The 21,947-nt window shown below is 30.4% G+C and overlaps 1 protein-coding gene across 3 annotated transcripts; it reads left to right on the top strand.

Annotated features, from left to right (window-relative positions):
- The first annotated feature begins 496 nt into the window (after positions 1–496).
- On the top strand, positions 497–18,908 carry LOC124530387. Of its 3 annotated transcripts, none has more exons than XM_047104543.1 (12): positions 497–705; positions 10,548–10,669; positions 10,845–10,953; positions 11,552–11,664; positions 12,365–12,477; positions 12,557–12,635; positions 12,917–13,047; positions 13,281–13,394; positions 14,001–14,146; positions 14,558–14,634; positions 14,905–15,001; positions 18,456–18,908. In XM_047104543.1, the coding sequence occupies exons 1-11, from the start codon at positions 643–645 to the stop codon at positions 14,990–14,992; spliced, it is 1,155 nt and encodes a 384-aa protein (XP_046960499.1). In that variant the 5' UTR covers positions 497–642; the 3' UTR covers positions 14,993–15,001; positions 18,456–18,908. The 3 variants fall into 3 exon arrangements, with proteins under 3 accessions (XP_046960499.1, XP_046960498.1, XP_046960500.1); XM_047104542.1 differs by having other exon boundaries at positions 14,558–14,664; positions 18,456–18,907; XM_047104544.1 differs by lacking the exon at positions 14,558–14,634.
- Positions 18,909–21,947: the final 3,039 nt, after the last annotated feature.

Raw genomic sequence — 21,947 nt, 5'->3', positions numbered from 1 at the left:
CCGGTATAATAAGAATAAAACTTTTTGGGGGAAGATTAGCCGGTACCGTACCTGTATGTTTGCAAGTGTGCGAATGGTTTACTCCACACAGGTGAGAGGTGCGCCTGTGGGTGTGTGTCGTAACGCCTGCCCGCACGCCGACGCAACATTGCATATGCGACTCTTGTTCACAGTAGAGTTTTTTGATTCCTAAATATAAACATTTTATGCTCTATAAATAGATTATACAAAAAGAGCATTTACTACTTCTTAATGACACAATATTTATAAATAGTGTTTTATGTTTATATGAAACTAGATTAAGTTTTGTTAACAAGTTCAAAATCAACTCTCGAATTATACATAAAGCGTAGTGATAAATGTTTATTCGAACATACGCTCTATTCGGAATGATTGTTTCCTAAAGCTTATTAGACGTAGGCTTTTGGAATAACTTTGACAGGCTTCGGTAGATAGTGCACGTAGATGTGAACACGGCCGCTCCGACGCTCACAGAAAGTAAAGTTTGTTGTTCTCGTAACTCGACGTGCAGCGGCACTCGGGTCTCAGCAGTGTCGCTCCGCTGCGCGCCCCGACCGGCCGCCATGACGCGCTGACCCGTGCTCGACAAACTTGTGACAACTGACAACAAACTTGTGAAACATGTTGTGCTTTACCTGGAGATACGTCTTCGCCAGCACGCTGCTAGCCACGGCGCTTGCGCAGGTAATTGACAATCCTCTTATCGAAACCTGCGCACTCACATAGGGATGCTGATGATCTCATTCTGTAGATATTTCTCCATATTTTGTTAAGTTCGACAGGTACTCAAAACTTTATCTCCTTAAATACCAATTTTTTTTTAAATAAAAATCACACATCGTATTTAAACCTATATTTAATTGAACGCAATTTTAATTTTCTAATGAATAAACACCGGTTTTTAATATTGAAAATGTCCTTGTGTTTTTTACTTTACACATTATAGTAGAGACCCAAGGTCTTGTTAATGACTAATAAATAATGTAAAGTGACTTTTATAAGTTTAATATTCTCATTACGGACAAGTAATATTTCACTGGGAGTGTAATTATGTTTTCCAATAAGGAAATGCGAAGTGAAAGCATCAAAAATTATCATGTGGGCAAAGCGTAACGTACAAACAGAATTTCATTATAGATATGTGCGCATTATTTAGTGTTTCTTCATTCATCGAAAGCACATGTGTAAATACGACAACGTAATAGCGTGTCATAACGCCGCTTAACCCAGATACGCATAACATAGGTAACGCACTACTTATATATGATGCTACACCATACTTATGTCAATGTACTAACTACACACAAACGCTAATCATTTCTAATTAAGAACTGCATACATCCACCTGGGATAAAGTTAAATTATAAGTTTAAAAAAAAGGTAACAAAACGGTTATGTAAAAATAAACGGTAAAGTGAGATTTTAGACATTATAATATATTCCGATAAATCACATTAAGCTCTCATGTAAATTTATATATACATTATACGTTCATTGAACTACTAAACATAAAGTAAAAAGTTTAATATAATTCTAATTATATTATAATAATAGAGTTACAGCACTGGTGTTATTTCAACGCGATAATATCAAGAAACGTCTGATTTGAATAAATTATGTTGTAAAGCCCGTTTATTAAGGAAGAATTTAATCTATGAGCATGCTATGTATATCTAAAATTTATACGTAATCCAAACTTAACACGAGTAAAACCGCTAAGCAAAGCTATGTGACGTAGGATGAATATGTGTGATACGGACACAAGGACAATAACCACACATTTTTAAATGTTAATATTCTGTAGGAGTTAGTCAACTGCACAGTTGTATAAATATTCATGACTTGGTAAGTTCGAGGCATTGTTATAAAATTAAAATTTATTATGTGGAAAATTAAAACTTTTTACAGCCAACGTTATGTTGTATACGTCTTATTATAAACATAGTTTAGAAACAGCCTATCCTAAATCACTTAATGTAATCGATGGGCAATGTTTCTAACAAATTGTCCCTTTATCACAATGGAATCGAAATTTAATAATTTTCCTATTTTACTAACACGAGGGTGCAATTGCGGTTCCATCGAAGTTGAATCGGTATAGAATCGGGAAAGTTTAGTTAAGGGTATTGTTAATGGTAACATGTTTTATATTGGTATAAATTGACAGATATGTTTGAAATAGGATTCATTTTGATTTTTAACGAAAGCACACATAATAAAAATATACATATATTGTTTTTCCTTAATACTATTTCTGTTTCATAGAGCTCAATATATAGTTATCACATTGTAGATCTTTTATTGTTTAAGAGAGTACAATTGTCAATTACTTATATACTGATTAAAAAATTACTAATTTATCTTGTAAAACTCCTTAATAAAATATTTTTTTTATTTTTACGCCCGCAATGTGATGTCAAATCATTCATCCGATTGTGTTGAAACTTTGGTGAGCCATTTTGTCTGGATACGCCCGCGAAGGTTCCTCGCAGAAAAAAATCAAGATTTCTTTCTTTGTATGTTTCTCCTTTTATGTAAACATTCACTGTAGAGACTCTTCTACCTGTGAGGAGCCGGGACAAATAGCTAGTTAGTTAAATAGCTTTAGATGGGATTATTTTGGGGACTGAAGTGGCTATTTGGCGAAGTATTTATTATTTATCTTCCATCAACTACATTATACACAATTATCCATTAATTAATTTTCTTCAAGCTACGTAATTTAAGTATTTAATAAAATAAACTAAATTAAGTACTCTTATGTATTTTTTCTTTTTCTCGTACGCCGATAATAATTAACCGTGGAGGGGCGCGCCTTCGTGTATAAATAGATCTATACTTGTTTTACTTATAGTATTTAAAAAATAAATCAGCTTCATATAATCTTAGACACCATTTGTACAACGAGTTATCGTATGGCACAAGATATTGAATTCAACTGTACCGTATAAGGCACACAGACCAATGCCAGTGTAAGAGAGGCGTGCTGGCAAGGCTACTGGCGCCCACGCATGCCCTAATAAATAACATTTCTATCGCAAATATTTATTGTTGAATGTTTATATCATTTGTACCTTTTAAAAGAAGACAATTTGCTTATAATATATGCAAAGTAGATATAATTATAAACAAGAGACTGTATAGTGGAACGAATAATCTCTACATTTCATTAGTCTCCGTATTGCAAATATTTATTGTTTGAGTGTTTATATCATTTGTATCTTTGAAAAGAAGACTATTTGCTTATAATATATGCAAAGTAGATATAATTATAAACAAGAGACTGTATAGTGGAACGAATAATCTCTACATTTCATTAGTCTCCGTATTGATGATGAAAGGCGGTTACTGCATAATGTGCCAATAGATTATGTCGATCCGTATTGATGATGTATTATCGATGTTCGGACAAATGATAAATTACTATCACATTCAAATCTGGAGAGTTAATTTTAATTGTTTATTGTGGTTTGCAATGTACACTCTATGAATCGCTAATTGAAGCTATTATATTCTTGCATTAAGAGTATGAGAATCCCTTTTATTTATCATCTAATTTAAGGAATGGTATAATGGTCTGGCTTCCAAGAAAATGTAGAACATCATTATAAAATATATCTATTACAAAATTGAAAGTATATTGATGACGAGAATTTTTCATTACTCTGCTCCAATGCCTGATTTTCAAACAACGCCTGCAGGTTTAATCACAAAATAATTTTTCAAATCAATTTAATTCCTTAAGTATGCCTCTGAACTAAAATACTCATATATTTATGATTGAATCGAAGGTATTAAAATTTGTTAACGATTTCCAATTTATAACAAAAGAATGATAATAACCTTCAAACTTAGTAATACAAGCAGCTTCTAAGAGGCCACACATGATGTACATAGGAAATGAGTACGATATTGACATAATTGTTATAAACAAACTGATCAAATACCTGAAGCGATACGACTGTCATTCATGGAAGCAACTGTGACTCAAGTACGAGTATATTACTCACGTCGCATTCGCAAGTCGACTGTTTTAATAATGAATCAGTTGCGTTTAACTTTTAACTATTTTATGGTCTTGAATGAAAATTAAAAGGCGTAGGTAGGCACATAACCTAGAGGCGTACATACATATATGTACTTGCTTCATTACTAAATTTAAGTGATTAACAAAAAAGGGTAACTACGAAGTTCCTTAGCGGGTATTATCGATATAACATATAACTTAAAATTAATTTGATTCTTGAAAACTGACCACTCAAATTTGTTTGTAAGAGCATAGTCAAAAAATATATATATTTGTATGTTTGTAGAAATTGATCCACCAGTATTTATAACATTAACAACCTCTTATTCCCACTGCTGCGCCAAGGCCTCAACTACGGTGTTATCCGACGGTCGCCGTGTACGAGATGAATTTTAAACACAAATTACAACAACAAACCAACAACAGCCTGTAAATTGCCCATTGCTGGGCTAGGGCCTCCTCTCCCTTATGAGGAGAAAGTTTGGAATATCTTCCACCATACTGTTTCAATGTGTACGAGATGAATTATAAACACAAATTAAGCACATGAAAATTCAGTAGAACTTGCCTGGGTTTAAACCCGCAATAATCAGTTAAGATGCACACGTTTTAACCACTGGATAATCTCGACTCTTGTCTCATTTACCAGTAAGATTCAATCAACTGAAGCATATACAATCATAGAACACAAAGTATTTAGTCAGAAACTACGCTGTGAAAATTTCGATTTGTCGTTCTTTAAATTATGGCATTTAAAAATATTTTCAATATTGTTTAGTATAGGAATACATTGTAATGGTGTGACATCGCATTACACGGCGGCAAATGGTACAAACATGTCATACAAGTGTAGCGTGCATCGCATAACAATAAAGAATTCAAGGCGACATCGACTAACGTCATCCCAATGTGTAATGATTTTATTTGAAAAAACAACAAATACATATTTTTTAAACACGTCAACTGAAACTTGTTAAGGATACATAAATTATTGGTTTACGTTTTATAACTTTTAAGTATATATTGTATAATTTTTTTTATTTATTTACGATTTAAACTGCGAAATTATATTATAATTACAATTACCCCTTAATAATTTATTTATTCAATGAGAATGTCGCTAATAAAGGCATATATCATGTCGAGGTGTATGTCATAATTATAATAATTTGCGGTCTTTAATTATATCTAAGAAGAAAATTGGAAGAACTTTATCACTATCAGTTCACCTGCATTTTCATCCTTCATCCAAACGACTATTTCTTCTTATTTTTTTGATCAGATATTTCTCAAAAAATAAGTTTAAAAAGGTTTTATATAAATCCAATGTGTCTCCCCTATCATCTATTTATCGAAGAATTTTTTTTCGGTATCGCACATTCAATTAATATCAATACATCGAAATTCTGTTATGGCTTATTGAAGGTACTTTTTCAATAACCTTTAGTACCTTAAAATAAATCAAAGAAATAAAACTTTGCCACTAAGAACAATATTTGTTATTTATCTCTTCCTCTATGTATATAATTATGACATTAAGTAATGAATATCATAATGTTATGTTATAATTTATTAGCAAAATTATAAGGGAAAATCCTCGTAAATCTACTAAGATGTAATTTTACACTACACGACTACAAAATCCTAATGTGTCACGAGAAAGTTGTAGAATAAATAATGACTACATAAATCAAGACCCTTTTCAGAATGTTCTTAAATACAACCTACTGTAAAGCAAATTTGGTAATTCATCACAGAATAATAAAACATAATTATTATAATAACGTGTGTACACAAATAGTGTCACTTAACTGTACATTTATTGAAACAAAAGTTCCTATAAAGGTCAAAAACTAAAAATGAAATCCAATGGTACAAGTGACCTACATTGAGCGGCTTTTAATATTTATACATAAAATTTATTTAATGTATGCTATTAAATATTCCTTTTGTTTAAATTGTTATCGGTTGTAGCAATTTTTAAATTCATAATTCGTCTAATAGTTTTTAGTTCAAGTGATCGCGTAATAGATCAAGTAGTTACACCCGCGCTCACGGCCTCCACGACACCGTCCGAGGTCACTTCTTCCTTAAACATTGCAATTATTGCGTTACTTAACTTTATGTAACTGTTTCTTTTAACAATTCTTAAAGGAAAATTAAGAGGCTTTACAGAAAGCGTTGAACTAGTCGAATATATTTTATTTACAGGACATAGTCACCGTTATGTAATTTGTAAAGCGTGTAAGATTTGGTATAAAACTTAACGAAAACATTAGGCGTGTGCACGAAACGCTCTGATTAGCACCGTTCGATCGTGCTTTGATAACGATATTCGCGGAAGTACATTGGACCTTGCATAGAGCCTAAAATAACCTCTATAACATTCAAAATAAAGATTACAATAAAATAATATGATGTGTTGCAAGCAGTATGCACCTCGACCAACTTACATTAATGCGTAATATCATCCTTAACATCCATCATATAGCTTTGTTTCGTAATGCAAGCTAACAAGGACAATATAATAGCGTTATCCTCATCAGTAGGGTCATCGGTTAGTTTAAACGCTCAATTATTTGAGTCTATTGTCTAGTACAAAGCTATCTTTAATAGGCCTATTTATAACATAATAACAAAAACTTAATCTGCAGGTACGGACAAGTTAACTAGCGCTACACATTATCCTAAATATTGATAGACGACGATGTTTTGCTCTCGATCTATTGAATAAGTTAGTATAGCATTTCAAAGACATCTTACATAAGTTAGTCGATGACGTGACAGGTTTTGCCTAAATTGTTTTTCAATCAATATGTATACCAATAGAAAAAATTCTTACGCCACGGCGTATCTAAAGTCTTTGTAAAGATAAACTTATCTGATTTTAGGCGTGTCTGGAGAGCATTGTTTCTCAGCCGCCACATGACAACTCTTTGTATGTCGAATTTGTAATAACAATAAAAAAAATTCCATGCATATTAGATAAATATAAGTTTTTAAAATATCCAAAGCATTCAATTTTAAGGCGGAAGGATCAACTTGTTAAAATGTATATTATATTCAAGCACATTTAGATGTACATACTTTTAAATTGTTTTGTAACTTTTTAAAAATAATTTTATATTGAATTATTAGTAGGCCTCAATTTTAGAGAGACGAAATAAATAAATTTATGAAGCTGATCAAATTACAGTTGCAAATTCTTCTATTTCTGGGTAGTAGATTTTACAACTTTGTTTCAAGTTTCTAAATACTAAAAGGCCAAGTAATGGTATATCATTAGTTCCACCAATCGGTCGTCTTCGCCACATAGTCAGTAATCATCATTGACCATTTCCTTCTCACCATGGATGTACCTAACAATGGAAAATCCGTGGGAAACCACCTATTTGCACATACCGTGTGTCGTGATCATCTTTAAAATCTCATTTGTTACACGAATTTTACAAATATAAATATGAAAAAAATATATATTATTTTACACCTCACATTATTTCAACAATTTAGAATAAATTTGATATTTTGTCGAATTACCTATTTATTACCTACCTTAGGTTATTGTATAAAATTATTTATAAATTTTATAGCAACATTAATAATGGTTTTTGTCGAAAAAATAATATAAATATTAAAATATATAATAATTGTTATTGGTTCTTCTATAAGAATAACCTTCAGAGTTAAATATTATTGTAACTCGATGTACTTTAAAATAAAACATGTTATACAATCTATTCTAAGTATATTTGCGTTTTTTGCCTTTGCTCTAAAACTGTCCTAAATTGGACAGGATGACGAAGTCGTAAGAAATATCGGTGCCACCAAACCGGTCGGTCCACTGATTACGTCAAATCAGATACATATAGGGATAAAGTTATCGCTTTTCTTATGTAATATATAAGCACAACCTAAGTTGCATCATTATACTGAACTAACCCATTTCAAAAAACGAACACCGTACGTCTTCTATTTTCAAATATTTTGAGAACACAATTAATGTAACGGATTGTAACGGTTATCGGAAACCTTCATCAAGAATTCTTACTACGTCAGATTAATTGAGATCACGGGATTACATTCCATGATTACCCATAGCGAAACCGTCAATTTTATGAAACGGAACTATATCCAACGGTTCAACTATTCTGTACTTCCCATTCGACATAATTCACTTTTAAAAAGATGATTATCTTAGATAAGAACATTAAGAACATCCGCTTTACGGAGTAAATATATCTACGTTTTATGTACAGCCCTTTTTCTTCTTATTGTGATTTTTAACGCATCAAAGAAGAACCGTTAGGCAAATGATAGTGAGGCTGTATGAAAGGTTGCTAATGTTATGAGACAATTACATTTCTATATGGCCCATATAGGCTATATTGCGGATTAAAAACACATTATTCAATTACATATATCCGTATTTAATCCCGTTAAAATGTTTTTAATCTCTGTGAATAAAACATTAAGAAGTAACAAACACTGGACTTTCTAAAACATAACACACAATAGGTCTCAGATAAATAAAATAATGACATGTAATCTATAGTTTGTAAGACGCTAATTAAAGTCAGATCTATTTTTAATATACTGGCCGCTCGTTGGTCGCCTATAGATTGCCATCAACCAATGACCATTCGGATTCAAGCAAAAGTTAACTGGGCTTTGATTGTTGTTACATTAACGTTTAAGTAACTTACAGTAAATTTGGTAATTTAATATTTTTGATATTGCTAAATATGACAATTCAAATACTTAATATACAATTTAATTTTATAGTTAATACAATTTTGTTAATCTTATTGTATTTAGTGATCTAAATACCACAATAGCCAACTATTGATTGTAAACGTTGCTTTGCCTTGAAAGTTTGGTTTACCTTGCAATTCAGTTTAATATTTATTTACATTTTGAGCATAAACAATAATTGGTAGCCACACAACTAATATTTTGCTCTCAAACTGAATTTCATGTTTTATTTACAGGAAGAATTATTGTTAATAACTCCTGTTCTTAGTGTCAGTCAATCAAAGAGCACAATAAACAATGCATTGCAGATACAATGTGATGCTGTAGTTATCAAAGTAACTCTTTATATTTTCACCGTAAACTTAATAATAATGTAATTATAATTTACACAGTTGATATAATATTCAAAATGATATAATGTTAAATCTTAAGACCTCTTGTGATATCGCAATGTGACGATATTCTTAATAAAGTGTACTTTACCGATATCTTCTGATCACGGGGAATTTTAACTCCCCTGAAAAAAATACATTTTCGGTGCTGAAAATTAAAAATTGCTTTTACATAACTAGTTTAAGGTCTTTAATACATAACATGGATGAATAATATTATAAGATCTGGACTTAAATGATATAATATACGGCACATTTTATTTCAATCTGAATTTAAAAATTACGTAAAGTAAATTCATTCATGATAAACTTTTCAACATTTTTGTAAATTTCTTTGACATCGTTATGTTTACGACGACGTTCAAACAATCGTAGTAACTAAAGTACGCGTCGAGAGCTGACCTGTATCTAGGAGCCTAGACGTCCATTGACCTCAGGCCTGTTAAGTTGGCACCCCTCACATAGGTTCTATCATATGACTTTTGTGGGTCATTACTTAGCAACTTATAATAAATTATGATTTAAATAAATATTTTGATCCTGCTTAAATAAACATATATCTTTTAAAACGATTATGCAAGCATTTTTATAAGACCTTGCGTTTATAAATAGTGTGTTACAATTTTTATATCACACATATTAAAATATCTTTATTTCAAAATAAAAATGGTAATTTATAAATACTTGGATATACATATTATTATGCTATAAAAATGTAATAGATAAAATACCGTATTGAACGGATGTTACACAAATTTACATTAGTCATACAAATAAACTTATGGAAATATAATTTTCCAAGAACCGATAGCTAAGTGGAGTCTAAGTGTATCTAACTCATTTCCACGAGTATGTAAGCGTAATGGTTGTACTTGGCTTTGAGTAATGTAAGGAAACTATCAAGGCAGATCGTGGAGATGAGATCGTGCACGCCGGTCGCCCCTAGGGCGCGACCCTATACCATTACTTCGTATTGGTAAACTAGCCCGTACATTCTGTACTTAAAATCAAATGTTCTGCAACAGACATGCAACCGAGCCGAGATATTAGAACGCGTGCGTCTTAACCGATGATTAATTTACATGTGCTTAATTTGTGTATATTAATAATCTCGTACTCAGCGGTGAAGGAAAACCTGCATGTGTCCAATTTTAATGAATTTTTGCCACAGGTGTATACACCAACCTGCATAGGAGTAATGTAGCCTAATCGAATACAACGATTTGATTAGGCACTATGCGATATAAAAATTTCTGCGAACAATTTCAAGAAAACAACTTTATACGTTTACTGCGTATAAAAATGTGTTTATACATTTAGATTATTATCAATGAAACCTGTAATTTTGTTAACAGAACACGGAAAGCAGTGGTGACTTCACGCCCGTAGTTAGTGCAACGTGTAAGACTGGTGTTATGTCGATCAGGATCAACTTCAGCCAGCCGTTCAATGGAGTGACGCATGCTCGAGAATTCAGGTAATTATTTATTATATTGGAATTATTTTATCAATTCATTCGGAATGTTTTTGCTGCCAGTACCTATTTTTTTACAAAACATAATTTATTCATGTGAAATTGTTATGTACACAGTAGTACAATATATAAGGTAAGCAGGGTATTATCCTTACAAATATATTTGAAAATATTCCAGAAAGCCAGCTTGCATGACGCTGGGTAATGGAACCGATTCTGTAAGTTTCGACATTAACCTCATGGCAGCGCCAGGTTCACCGGATTATTGCGGAATATTCTGGAACAATGTAAGTTTATTTATTGTTAAAATGTCCTATATGAGATTTTCAGACTGGTAAAATAAAAAAATAACTACTTTTAATATAAAATACGAATACATTTAATGAAATTTGGAAAATCCAAAAGTTCATAACTCTTTACGCTCATCTTATAATAACGTAAACGATTCTACATTATTGTTAAATCTCAAAGTTAAATTTTTTTTTATCGTAAACCACTCTTTGCTTGCATGCGCCACAAAATTATTCGTACAATATGAGTGCTGTTGTATTTGTTTTAAAAATCTGAATAGTATCATGTAATAAGATTAACTTATGTCTAGTTCATACTGTTTCCTTTTTAAACCTATTCAAAAGGATTTGATGTCTTATGTAACATAATTAAAATAACACCAACACAATACATCCATAATATTCTGTCTGTCTGTCTTATTAATAACTTTCATATTAAGATATTATTAATACGATATTAAAAATGAGTACAAAGATTTTGTTTTATTCAGATCTATTAAAGTTAAGCCAATCTGAATACTAAAACTAAATTGTAGATTATCTGCAAAAGATTGACAACGATAATATTGTATTGTGTATATCAATTTGTCCCCAGCGCACAGACGAGCGATCTTTGCCTCTGGCTGTTCGCGTGCACCGAACACTCGAGCTTGCAGACGACAAGTTCTATGTCATCACGTGTGGCAAGGCCGGATTCAGAAACGCGAGGTCAGGGCGTGGATTAAATAGTTTACGCTTGATTGGCTATATATTCTGTACATTATTATGTATAACAGAGACTATAAATTCTTAACGTAACAATGTAAAGTTTGTTACCGGCAGAGACTTGAAGTATGTTTAAATGAAATTCCAACACGAAAACAAGTTAAACGAAACATTTAGTATTTCATTCTTTCGATATGCTCGAAATACTTCTTCTTTTGAAGTTTTAATTCATTTTTATGAAATATGATCAGTTGAATCTTGGTTTCGTCTATTGGTTCATTTTTCTGAATAAATTAAATTTAACTCTCATCCCCGATTCTGATTTTGAGCTCAATTGGAGTAGTAAATGGGAATATCATTAATTCCTTATAATGGCGCATTGCTCCTATTATTTAAAAAAAAAGCTCAGACGCAAACCAAAATTTGCTTTAGTTAAATTAGAATATATAGATTTATAGAATTAGTTTTAGTCAGTATTGTAGTACCAGTTGAAATAGATTGTCAATAATACAAGTTTGGGCCATAAATATACATGTTTACAAAGACAATAAGTATTAATCAAGGTAGCATTAGTTGTATTTGCACATTTTCCAAAGTATTTGTTAAAAAGGCGATTTCTTAAAATCACTTGTATATTTTTATGTACATAGGTGTATCACATGTTACTTGTAATTAAAACATACTTTCATATCATTTTACACAGAAACGAAACATCTCTGGTATCGTTACGAATGTTGAATTCCGAAGGACGGAAGGTGTTAAACGCAGCCTTTGGAATGCCTTATACTCTCCGCGCAGAAATAACCAAGTCTGATGGTAATTATAACTGACGCATGTTTATACTGAACACATTTTATACATGTTTAATTATAAATATTTTTACATCTACTTCCAGGTGCTCATGGAATACGTATGAGGAATTGCTTCGCTTTTAATATGCGCAACAATACTGTATATCTGCTGGACAAACGAGGGTACGTTATATTCGTAATAATTACTCGTAACAACAATAATGATGCTTAATTAAATTTCTTGCTTACTGATCACATATATATGATTAATTTTAAATTATTTGGTATATGTCTTATATCTTTTTCTATTCATAATATTCCATATATTTTACTTATATAAAATAAAAAGTATCAAAAACATCCCATTTCTTGGAGAGAAGGACAAATTATTAGTTTAAAATTTTATATGTATTTTCTCGTCATATTTCTATGGAAAATTAATGATTTTCATAACAAATTCTCAGATGTCCTGTAAAAGAACAATCAGTGACAGTGAAAATGGAAAATGGCGCAGTGGAATTAGCGATAGCATCCATGTTTCGTTTCCCAGACTCGTCGCAAGTCAACTTTCAATGTGACATCGGTATTTGTAAAGGTTTGTTTTTGTCTTTATTTATTGTATCTTAACTTGGTATCAATGTTTTGCAAAATCTTAAGATTATATTAGCGCTTATTCTACTAATAGTATTTATTTTTTATTTCTTTATGGTGAAAGTTGGAATAGTTAACATTTTGGAAAATCTATATCAACTTAAAATGGAGTAATATATATAGAATTTTAGTATTGATCCAATATCATGGAAATTTATGGGAAGTTATGTCATTTAGGGAGCTGCCAAGCCACAGATTGTACGACAGACGGACGGACAGAGCCGGCGGATGAGGAAGGTTCCGTCACCACCTCTACTGGGATATTCGTGCTCGATCCGAACGACAGTGCCGGTAAATATCCAGATTTAGTGTTCTATAAGCTTACACATAATTGAGATGGCCCAGTGGTTAGAACTCATGCATCTTAACCGATCATTGCGGGCTCAAACCCAGGCAAGCACCGCTGATTCATGTGCTTAATTTGTCTTTATAATTCATCTCGTGCTCGTGAAAATATCGTGAGGAAACCTGCATGTGACAAATTTCATAGAAATTCTGCCACATGTGTATTCCACCAACCCGCATTGGAACAGCGTGGTGGAATATGTTCCAAACCTTCTCCTTGAAGGGAGAGGCTGTTATTGTCGTTGTTGTTGTACACATAATTCAGTCATATAAAAATATTTGTTAATGATTAATACTTTATCAGAACATACGATACAAAATAGGTACAAATGTAACATTCTTCGTCGTGTAATTAAGAGTTTGTTTTCCTTAAGTATAGCGAAGGTCGAATGCTTGAAGCTTATGTAGTCGCCAGTAATTTGCGCTAACAAGTAAAATTAATATTACAAACCCTCTATAGACTAGACTACGAAGTATTATGACGAAATTGTATAAAAAAATACATAAATATATTGAGATATTTCTCTGTTTAAAATGTATGTAAAATTATAGTTGCAGCTTTGGCATGCTCAGAGAGCGGTATAAGGCCGCTTTGGCTCTTATACTTAGCGATCGCACTGGGAGTCATGTTCCTCGTGATGTTGCTCATCAACTGCTTCCTCTGCACCGCCATGACTTGTTCCTGTGCAAGGACTGATGTGAGTAACACCTCCGCGTGACAAATTGGCTTTCTCATTAAGATTTTTTTATTTAAATTCAAGTAATTGCTGACCATTTAAAGGATATAATGACGTTCGAATTACTTGTATTTATTTAAACTGTTGTGTGAATTTTGCACTTGTATTGATTAACACTTATAATTTCATGTGCGACGATTTATTCATCTGTGATTAAAAATGTTTATAATAGTCAATATTACTACTAACTTGTGTGTTCCGTTCCTACACCGATTCTGTGCATTCATCCAGCTACTTTGTACACGTTTATATTTCGATAATGTTATTAAGGATTTTATATTTTCGAATTGTAAACGGCTCATCATTGGCTTTAATGTGGCCTTAATGTATGAGGTGTGGGTCAACGATAACACCTCGTTCATGTACTCACAGGTGATAGAGAAGGACCCATCTGTGGTGGAAGACTATGACCCTTACCGCAGCTGGCACGGCAGTCAGTACGGCAGCAGGTACCCATCCTCCACTATACACTCGGCGAGGTAACTTTCCTTGTTAGAATCATTTAATGTTTGATTGATATAACATGATTATTTCTTTACTAATTTAATTTATTTGTCATAACATTCGTTTGAATAATTAGCACTGCTTTTATTTTATATGAATACCAAAATATTGCACAGCGAAGACGAAAATCTCAATATAATAGATAATTTGGTATTTAATTCAATTATAAAATTATAACAAGAAATAATATTATTTGTAATTGATTTTTATTTCAGATCAGTATCGGACAACAGCGATCATTACGCCATAGTTCAGTCGAGGCCGGGGAGTCGTCACTCCGGCATGCATCGAAATAGGCACTGATTAAAACCGGTAAGATTCACTTCAAATTTAAGGGAATGAAGTAACTTTGCAATTCTGTGTTTCTAATTAACGCCCATTTATTGAATATGCAATTATTTCACCTGTTAATTATATTCATAAATGTACAGTTCCTAATTATAAGTAAATGTACCTGGCATAAGCTTTTTTAGACTCCAGTCTGCCACGCTCTTGTAGCGCAAGAAGAAGGAAATTTACAGAATTGTATGCATTACATACAAGGGCCCTGATTCTGTATGCCACAATTCGTAACGAGTCGAAACGAGTGACGTAATAACAAACTAAGAAACGCAAACGTCTTTTCGTGACACGCCGAGTTACGTTTTCTTAAAATGGTATTCTGTATGCCATAAGAGAATTTGTCTATGCTTTTTTGAGAGATTACACAGAGTACATTCCGATTCATTTCCTTTATTTTAATATAATTTTACCGGTTTTTTTCTAAGTAAATTTATTAATTTTTATTTATCTAATGCCAAATATTTGAAAATAAAATAATACGAAAGCTTGTATATTTATAAATGCTAGCGGTAAAAATATAATTCAATCCAATTAATACAAATATTTTAAAAAATTAAATCAATATATATTTTTTTCTAAGTTGTTCGGAACGTATGGAAATGAAGACAGACGTCATTATTAACAAAAATGTCAAATTAAATGTAAACATGTCATAAAAAATAATATTTATTTAAAAATAGATTTTTTCTTAAACCTTCGTTAAATTTCTCTTAGCAAACGATTCAATTGACCAAAGTGATAAGATATATTCAAATGGAATGGATGCACAGACACATCTTTAACTTTTCGCCTTTTCGTTAACGTATTGGATATTATCAATTCGATTTCCATATTATACTGCAGTACGAACTTAAAATATTCGAGTATATGGTTTTAAGGTGGCACTATACCAGTAGTAACATGGTTATCTATAAAGGTAAATGATATTTTACCTAGAATTGAATTTATTGAAGTACCTATTTCAAATCTAACCTTAATACATTATAACCTAAACCTTAATATATATATATCGCTCATTTCTTTTAGACACTCAACATATTAATTTATGAATAAGGACTGTTATGAAAAGATTGGACAGTGCTAGCTAAGCTTCCCTTGGACACACTGATATTAGATGATGAGTTGAAGTAGGGAAGAACAACTACAGAATACTTTAAGTGTTCTGTGCCAATCTTACATATACATTACATTGGTATGAAATCAACTGAGAATGAGATCATCATCATCATGAATATAATGGAATTAGTTTCAAATTAATCATTTGTTAAATAATTATGTAACTTCTAAAGAATGGAAGGATTACTTTGTAATGTCAAAATATTACAAGCATTGTTTCTGAAATATTAGTTCCCAATCAGTTCAAAAGAGGAAATCAGATTGGAAATCTATTAGTTTAATGAATGCAAATGTACTTATGTAAAATTGCTTTGACAAATAAATATATTTTAAGTCAAATATATATTTTTCTGATTCTTTCATTAATATTTATTTTAATTATACTATACTATACTATTTATATTATACCTAAGTAAAATAAAGAAAATGGTTTTTTGGAATTATTTTATTACTTCTAGATATGTTAATAATTAGGTAAATAGGTAATGTCAAACTGCAATGAATCAATACAGTTATATAATTTAAAACAGAAATTTAATTTGTATTTTATTAAGCAAATAAAGTTATAAACTTTGTACAACACAAATATATAGAATTTTTTAAAATAACATAGGGTAACAAAAAGGGTTTACTTTAAAATTTTGCATAATTATGTTTCTATAAAAATGTTATTTATCTGATAAGAGACAATAAAAATAAATAATCTTATTAAAAATGCAGAATTATAAAATATATTACTAATGATAATATTTAGCAGAGTAACTTTTAATCTAAAAGAAAACACTATATTACACACTAATTGTTATTTCATAATATTAGCACGAGCTGATTTAACATTAATTTAAATTGATGGATTATTTAGAATATATTTACATATGCCTAGTTATATTTTTTATATAAATTTATGTATACAACAAACATTTAAAATATTCTTCTCAATTTAAACACATAAAAAGAAAATTATAATTGTTTAAAAAATAACAATATTGCAGTTTTAATATGACATAATTTTGCCTTATTTATTTTTTGTTTAAGGAGTTAAAGTCTACATTGATTCTCTTACATTTATTTTATTATTGAAATACAAGATCAAAACCTTATATCAACTTACTTAGTTTCATTATGATAGAAATGTAGTGGCTAAGTAAATACATATATTTTTTCTACTAAAACTAGTCACCTTTTTATGAGTTTTATGTAAAATAATTTATTCACTTTCACACAGTTGTTTTAAAGTTAGTGGTATTCCTTTTTCCTGTGGATCATCACCATCTCTTATAAAAATAGCTTTAGTTTAATACACTGCCCATTATTACGTAGAAAGTCTTCTTTACCTCGTCTTCTTTGTCTCGTCTTAACATTCTTGCATGGATATTAAATGGTTATGGTCTTAATGTTTTGATATTATTCTTCTATTAATCAGTCAATTTAGATTATAAAACTGTTAGCGAGTATTGTTATATCTCGCATATTAATGCACACTTTATTTTTAAAGCATATGTTGATTTTCTAAGCCTTTTAATCGCACATACGTGTGGTAAAAAATTTTTATCACCTTTATATTTTTGTAACATAAAATGAACATGAACACTTTTTTAACTAAATATAACTCTAAAAACTATAAATATAATTTATAAATCACATTAAAAACATATTTATTTCAATTTTTATGTCAATTGACATTCGCGTTTCGTCAAAACACGGAGATTGAAAGCGTGTAATTTTGACATTTCAAAACGAGTTAAAGACGCGATTTAAACAACCCTAGGTATAGTATTTGATTTGACAGTGGCATTCGGAATACCGTTTTTAGCCAAAAACGCGTCGCGAGCTCGTTACAAGCGCGTTTGCGTTTTCGGTGGCATACAGAATCAGGGCCAAGTTTTCTCAAATTTTTCGCTTACCATCAAGCACAACATTTATTATACATACCTGAAAATTCACTTATTTTGTTGTGATCTTTGATTCAGTTACACCCCCACTCTCTTGATTCACATATACTTGTTTTCGATGTCTATTTCTTTCAGTGTCATTGAGAATACTAATTGATAGAGATGTGAACTATAGACAATTATGCCAACACCGTTGCAATAATAATTGACATTCCGAACACAAAACAATCAGGGAATTCTAGAAACTAGTACTTGTAGTAAGATGTGATGTATGCTTTGTGAATCAGTGTCTATAAAATTGAAAAAGAAGTAATTAAGTAACATGAAATGCAACAAGCAATGTATCGTAATATATGAATGTATTGTCAATACAAATTTTCTCATAGTTAAAGTAATTTTTTATTTTTTTTTTTCAGATTGATTAATTAATTGGAGACGCTTCATATTCAAAACTGTGTCAGCGTGGAAGAACGTGATATAACGAGTAATGTATATAGTATTTTAACATAATTGTACACATCACTGAGTATACCTAATAGTAATATAAGGCCTACCCATAAACGCCAAGATGTGTATCGATTTATATTTTAGGTTTAAACTTATTTCGGATAATTCTTAAAATTCATATTCAATCAAATGTTTTATTAACAAAACGGATTTTATCTCAAAATATATCTTAATGTTAGTGTATCCCGTGCCATTTTATGTCCATATGTATCAATTCGATTCTGAATCTGATGTAGATCTGAATTGAATTAAGTGAGAATTTTATTTGTCATTTCTTAGATTTTTTAATGTAATATAGTATGTTGGGTTAATAGCGGTTCTTCGGGATTATTAAGTTTGCTCGTTACTTAGCCTAATAATTCTGTCATCATGATGATAATCATAGACTTTGTTTTTTAATGTACAATGTTCCATTTTCAAAGAGCAATACACGACTGCCAAACGTACGAACAAAATGTAGAGAATCTTCACCATATTACATAGTTTGTCACATGTCATTGACCTTTTGACCATTTCCTAAATGTAAATCTGCATTGCCACAAAAACTATCCGGATTTACCCCAACATACTGTACTCGAAGAATGCAACGAATCGGTGCCGTAGTTTAAGTGTACGAGTCGAACAATGACGAACGAGTTCGTAGAGATAATTTTAATACATTATTGTTATTGAAATGGCTCTTTCATTAGCAAGAATATATTGAGGAAAAAAAGTATAGATCTATATTTGCTCAACAATGTTTTGGAGCAAATTATTTAAAGAATACTTACGTAGATTTATTATAAATTGAATTCATTTTTAAAGTTTATGTTTGTTTTGTAGAACACAATGTTATGGAAATTAATTCAGGCAATATTCGTAAAATGAAATATATGTATAAGTCTTTAAATTATTAAAAAATAATAATATTATAATGATGTTAATTAAATTGAAGTGGTAATAAATGAATACATCATTACATGGATACTTTAAAAAACTTTTTTTTTGAGCGATTTAATTTGGTTCGTTTTACTGGAATTAGTCCTGAAGGTATGATTATCATGCTCAAATAATTTTACTTCAATATTTATAATTTTCCATATTAGCGATATTATAAAAACAAACTCTTAGCCACCATACGTCACAATTGTGACATATCATACAATGATATAGGACATTGTTTTTAACAATTACAACATTTCACCAGTGAGATATCAAGATGTTTATCTAAAGTTTGTTTCAGCTGGTATAAAAAAATGTAACTGCCAAATTGGTGCTATGAAAAGAATTTATCTGTATAAATAACAGAAACGAAATAATTAATTATAAATATTATGTATATAAGACATTAGATATCATCTTCGTCAGATTAACTATTTACGCACAATTTTAGCTTAAACATTATCTAATTGTGTTAAAGGTACTAACGGTATTAACGCCGCCGCAGTAAACAAATATTCTGGGATTGCGTCAATATAGCTCAGGTTACAGTTTACGTATTTATTTATTATATGTTAAAATAATTATAATAAATAAATAAAACCTCTCCTAACTTTATCTATAGTGGCGCAATTGTTTTTGCTGCCGTGGCGTTAATGCTTATATCAGTGAGTACCCTCTCAAATATAAATTTTTAAGTATCAATGTAAGGGGAAATCTTAATTTAAAATTATATGAAACAGGGCACAATTCGTGCATTTATTGTAAGCCACATCAATACTGTGAATTTAGTTTATAATTAACAGTATTAACTTAATATTTTGTTAACCACTGTATTGATATTGGACACATAAGAGCATCTTATTGTTATTACATATATAATAGCAGCATTAAATCGATTTAAAATATGACATACATTTGATATACTGCTCCTTTAAAGTTAAGACGTTTATCAACTTCAATACTTATACTTAAATTTTAATCACTATCAATGCATGTCACGTAAAAATATTTTACGTAACTTAATAAATTGTTATCTACAGCCTCCTTGCTTAAATTGATCCGTCCATACTTTATGTAAATGTATAATATTATGTTGTAGGTATCTTTAGATGGATATAACTAAGTAAATGTGAAATAAACAAATTTTAACAAAATCTTAATTATTTTTATACATATTTTCCTGAAATCCACAAATTCTATGACTTATGTGATATAGAGATATATTAGATGTACCTACTGAATATAACATAAAAGAGTCTAAAGCTATCAAATTATGATTAATCGTACTAGCTAACTCGTTTTTTCATCAAACTCATATTTATATTTATATATATTATATATAAAAAAAAGAGAAAAAAAAACCGGCGAAAGTAACTCAGCGGGTTTTTTTTTTGTTTGTCTTATATATTATATAAATAAACAATTCAATATGAGATTAAATAACTAGGACTCTTGATTCGGGAACTGATTTATTAATGTTTTGTTTTTTTTTTTTTTTGAAGCAATTATAAAATATTATACGATTTCCAGCAAATGTCCGTACAACGGTAACTACAAACGACCAGTTTACGCCTTTATCATAATAAAAAAAAACACTGTGAATGGATAAAAAATCTAGAACACTCGGTAGAAACACGCGAGTTACTTTACCTTAGCTATAACATTGATAAAGTGTTCTTTCAGCCAACGAACAAGACAATAGCTGGCCAACTTGCAATAAATTTCAATCATTTGTAAAGAGATGATCGTATTTTTGGGGATTCTCTGAAATTCAAATTCAAGTCAAACAGGCAGATCAATATTTTTTTTATACTATTGTAAACAGTAAGTTTCAGTAACTTTCATAGTAAATACAATGGTTATGTTGTACCTTTATTCGTGCCCCTTACCTTAAAATGTATATGAATATCTTAATCTATTTTTTATATGACATAAATGTTAGCATAATTCAACTGTATTTTTTAACGCACTACTACGCATTACGCAAATGACAAATGACTATAGTTCTTTTTTGTTTCGTTCGATATCACCTATCTATATTGTAGATATAACCTAAATTGTAAACCGTCAGTAAAACAAAAATGAATACATTTTTTCGTATCATAATTTAGAAAGTTGATGCATGAAAGGAAACTTCCCATTATTTTCAAGATGGTTGAGCTGTCTTGGGAAATCTGATCCGACAATTTCAAAGCTTTTCTTAGCCTTTCAAATGAAACGCTTAGAAAATCAATAGATTGAACTGTAGCTCAGCACTAACAAAGATATTTAAAATTTAATAGTCATCACATTTTATTTCTTAATATTTTTTTCAGCGTCTTCATAAAATGAATTTATCCTAAATACTGTATTATTATCAACATTAGGTTAACCAGTGGCTTTACCGCGAAACTTCGCATTCATTTAATGGTTCTTTTTTTTATTTCGTTTTGTTTTGATCTAATAATATTTTAAACTAATATTTAATCAAAATATAATAT

The sequence above is a fragment of the Vanessa cardui genome, chromosome 6 (genome assembly GCF_905220365.1).
Source record: "Vanessa cardui chromosome 6, ilVanCard2.1, whole genome shotgun sequence".
NCBI lineage: Eukaryota > Metazoa > Arthropoda > Insecta > Lepidoptera > Nymphalidae > Vanessa > Vanessa cardui.
Note: the sequence above shows the minus strand (reverse complement) of the source record. Positions and strands in the feature narration are given on the sequence as shown.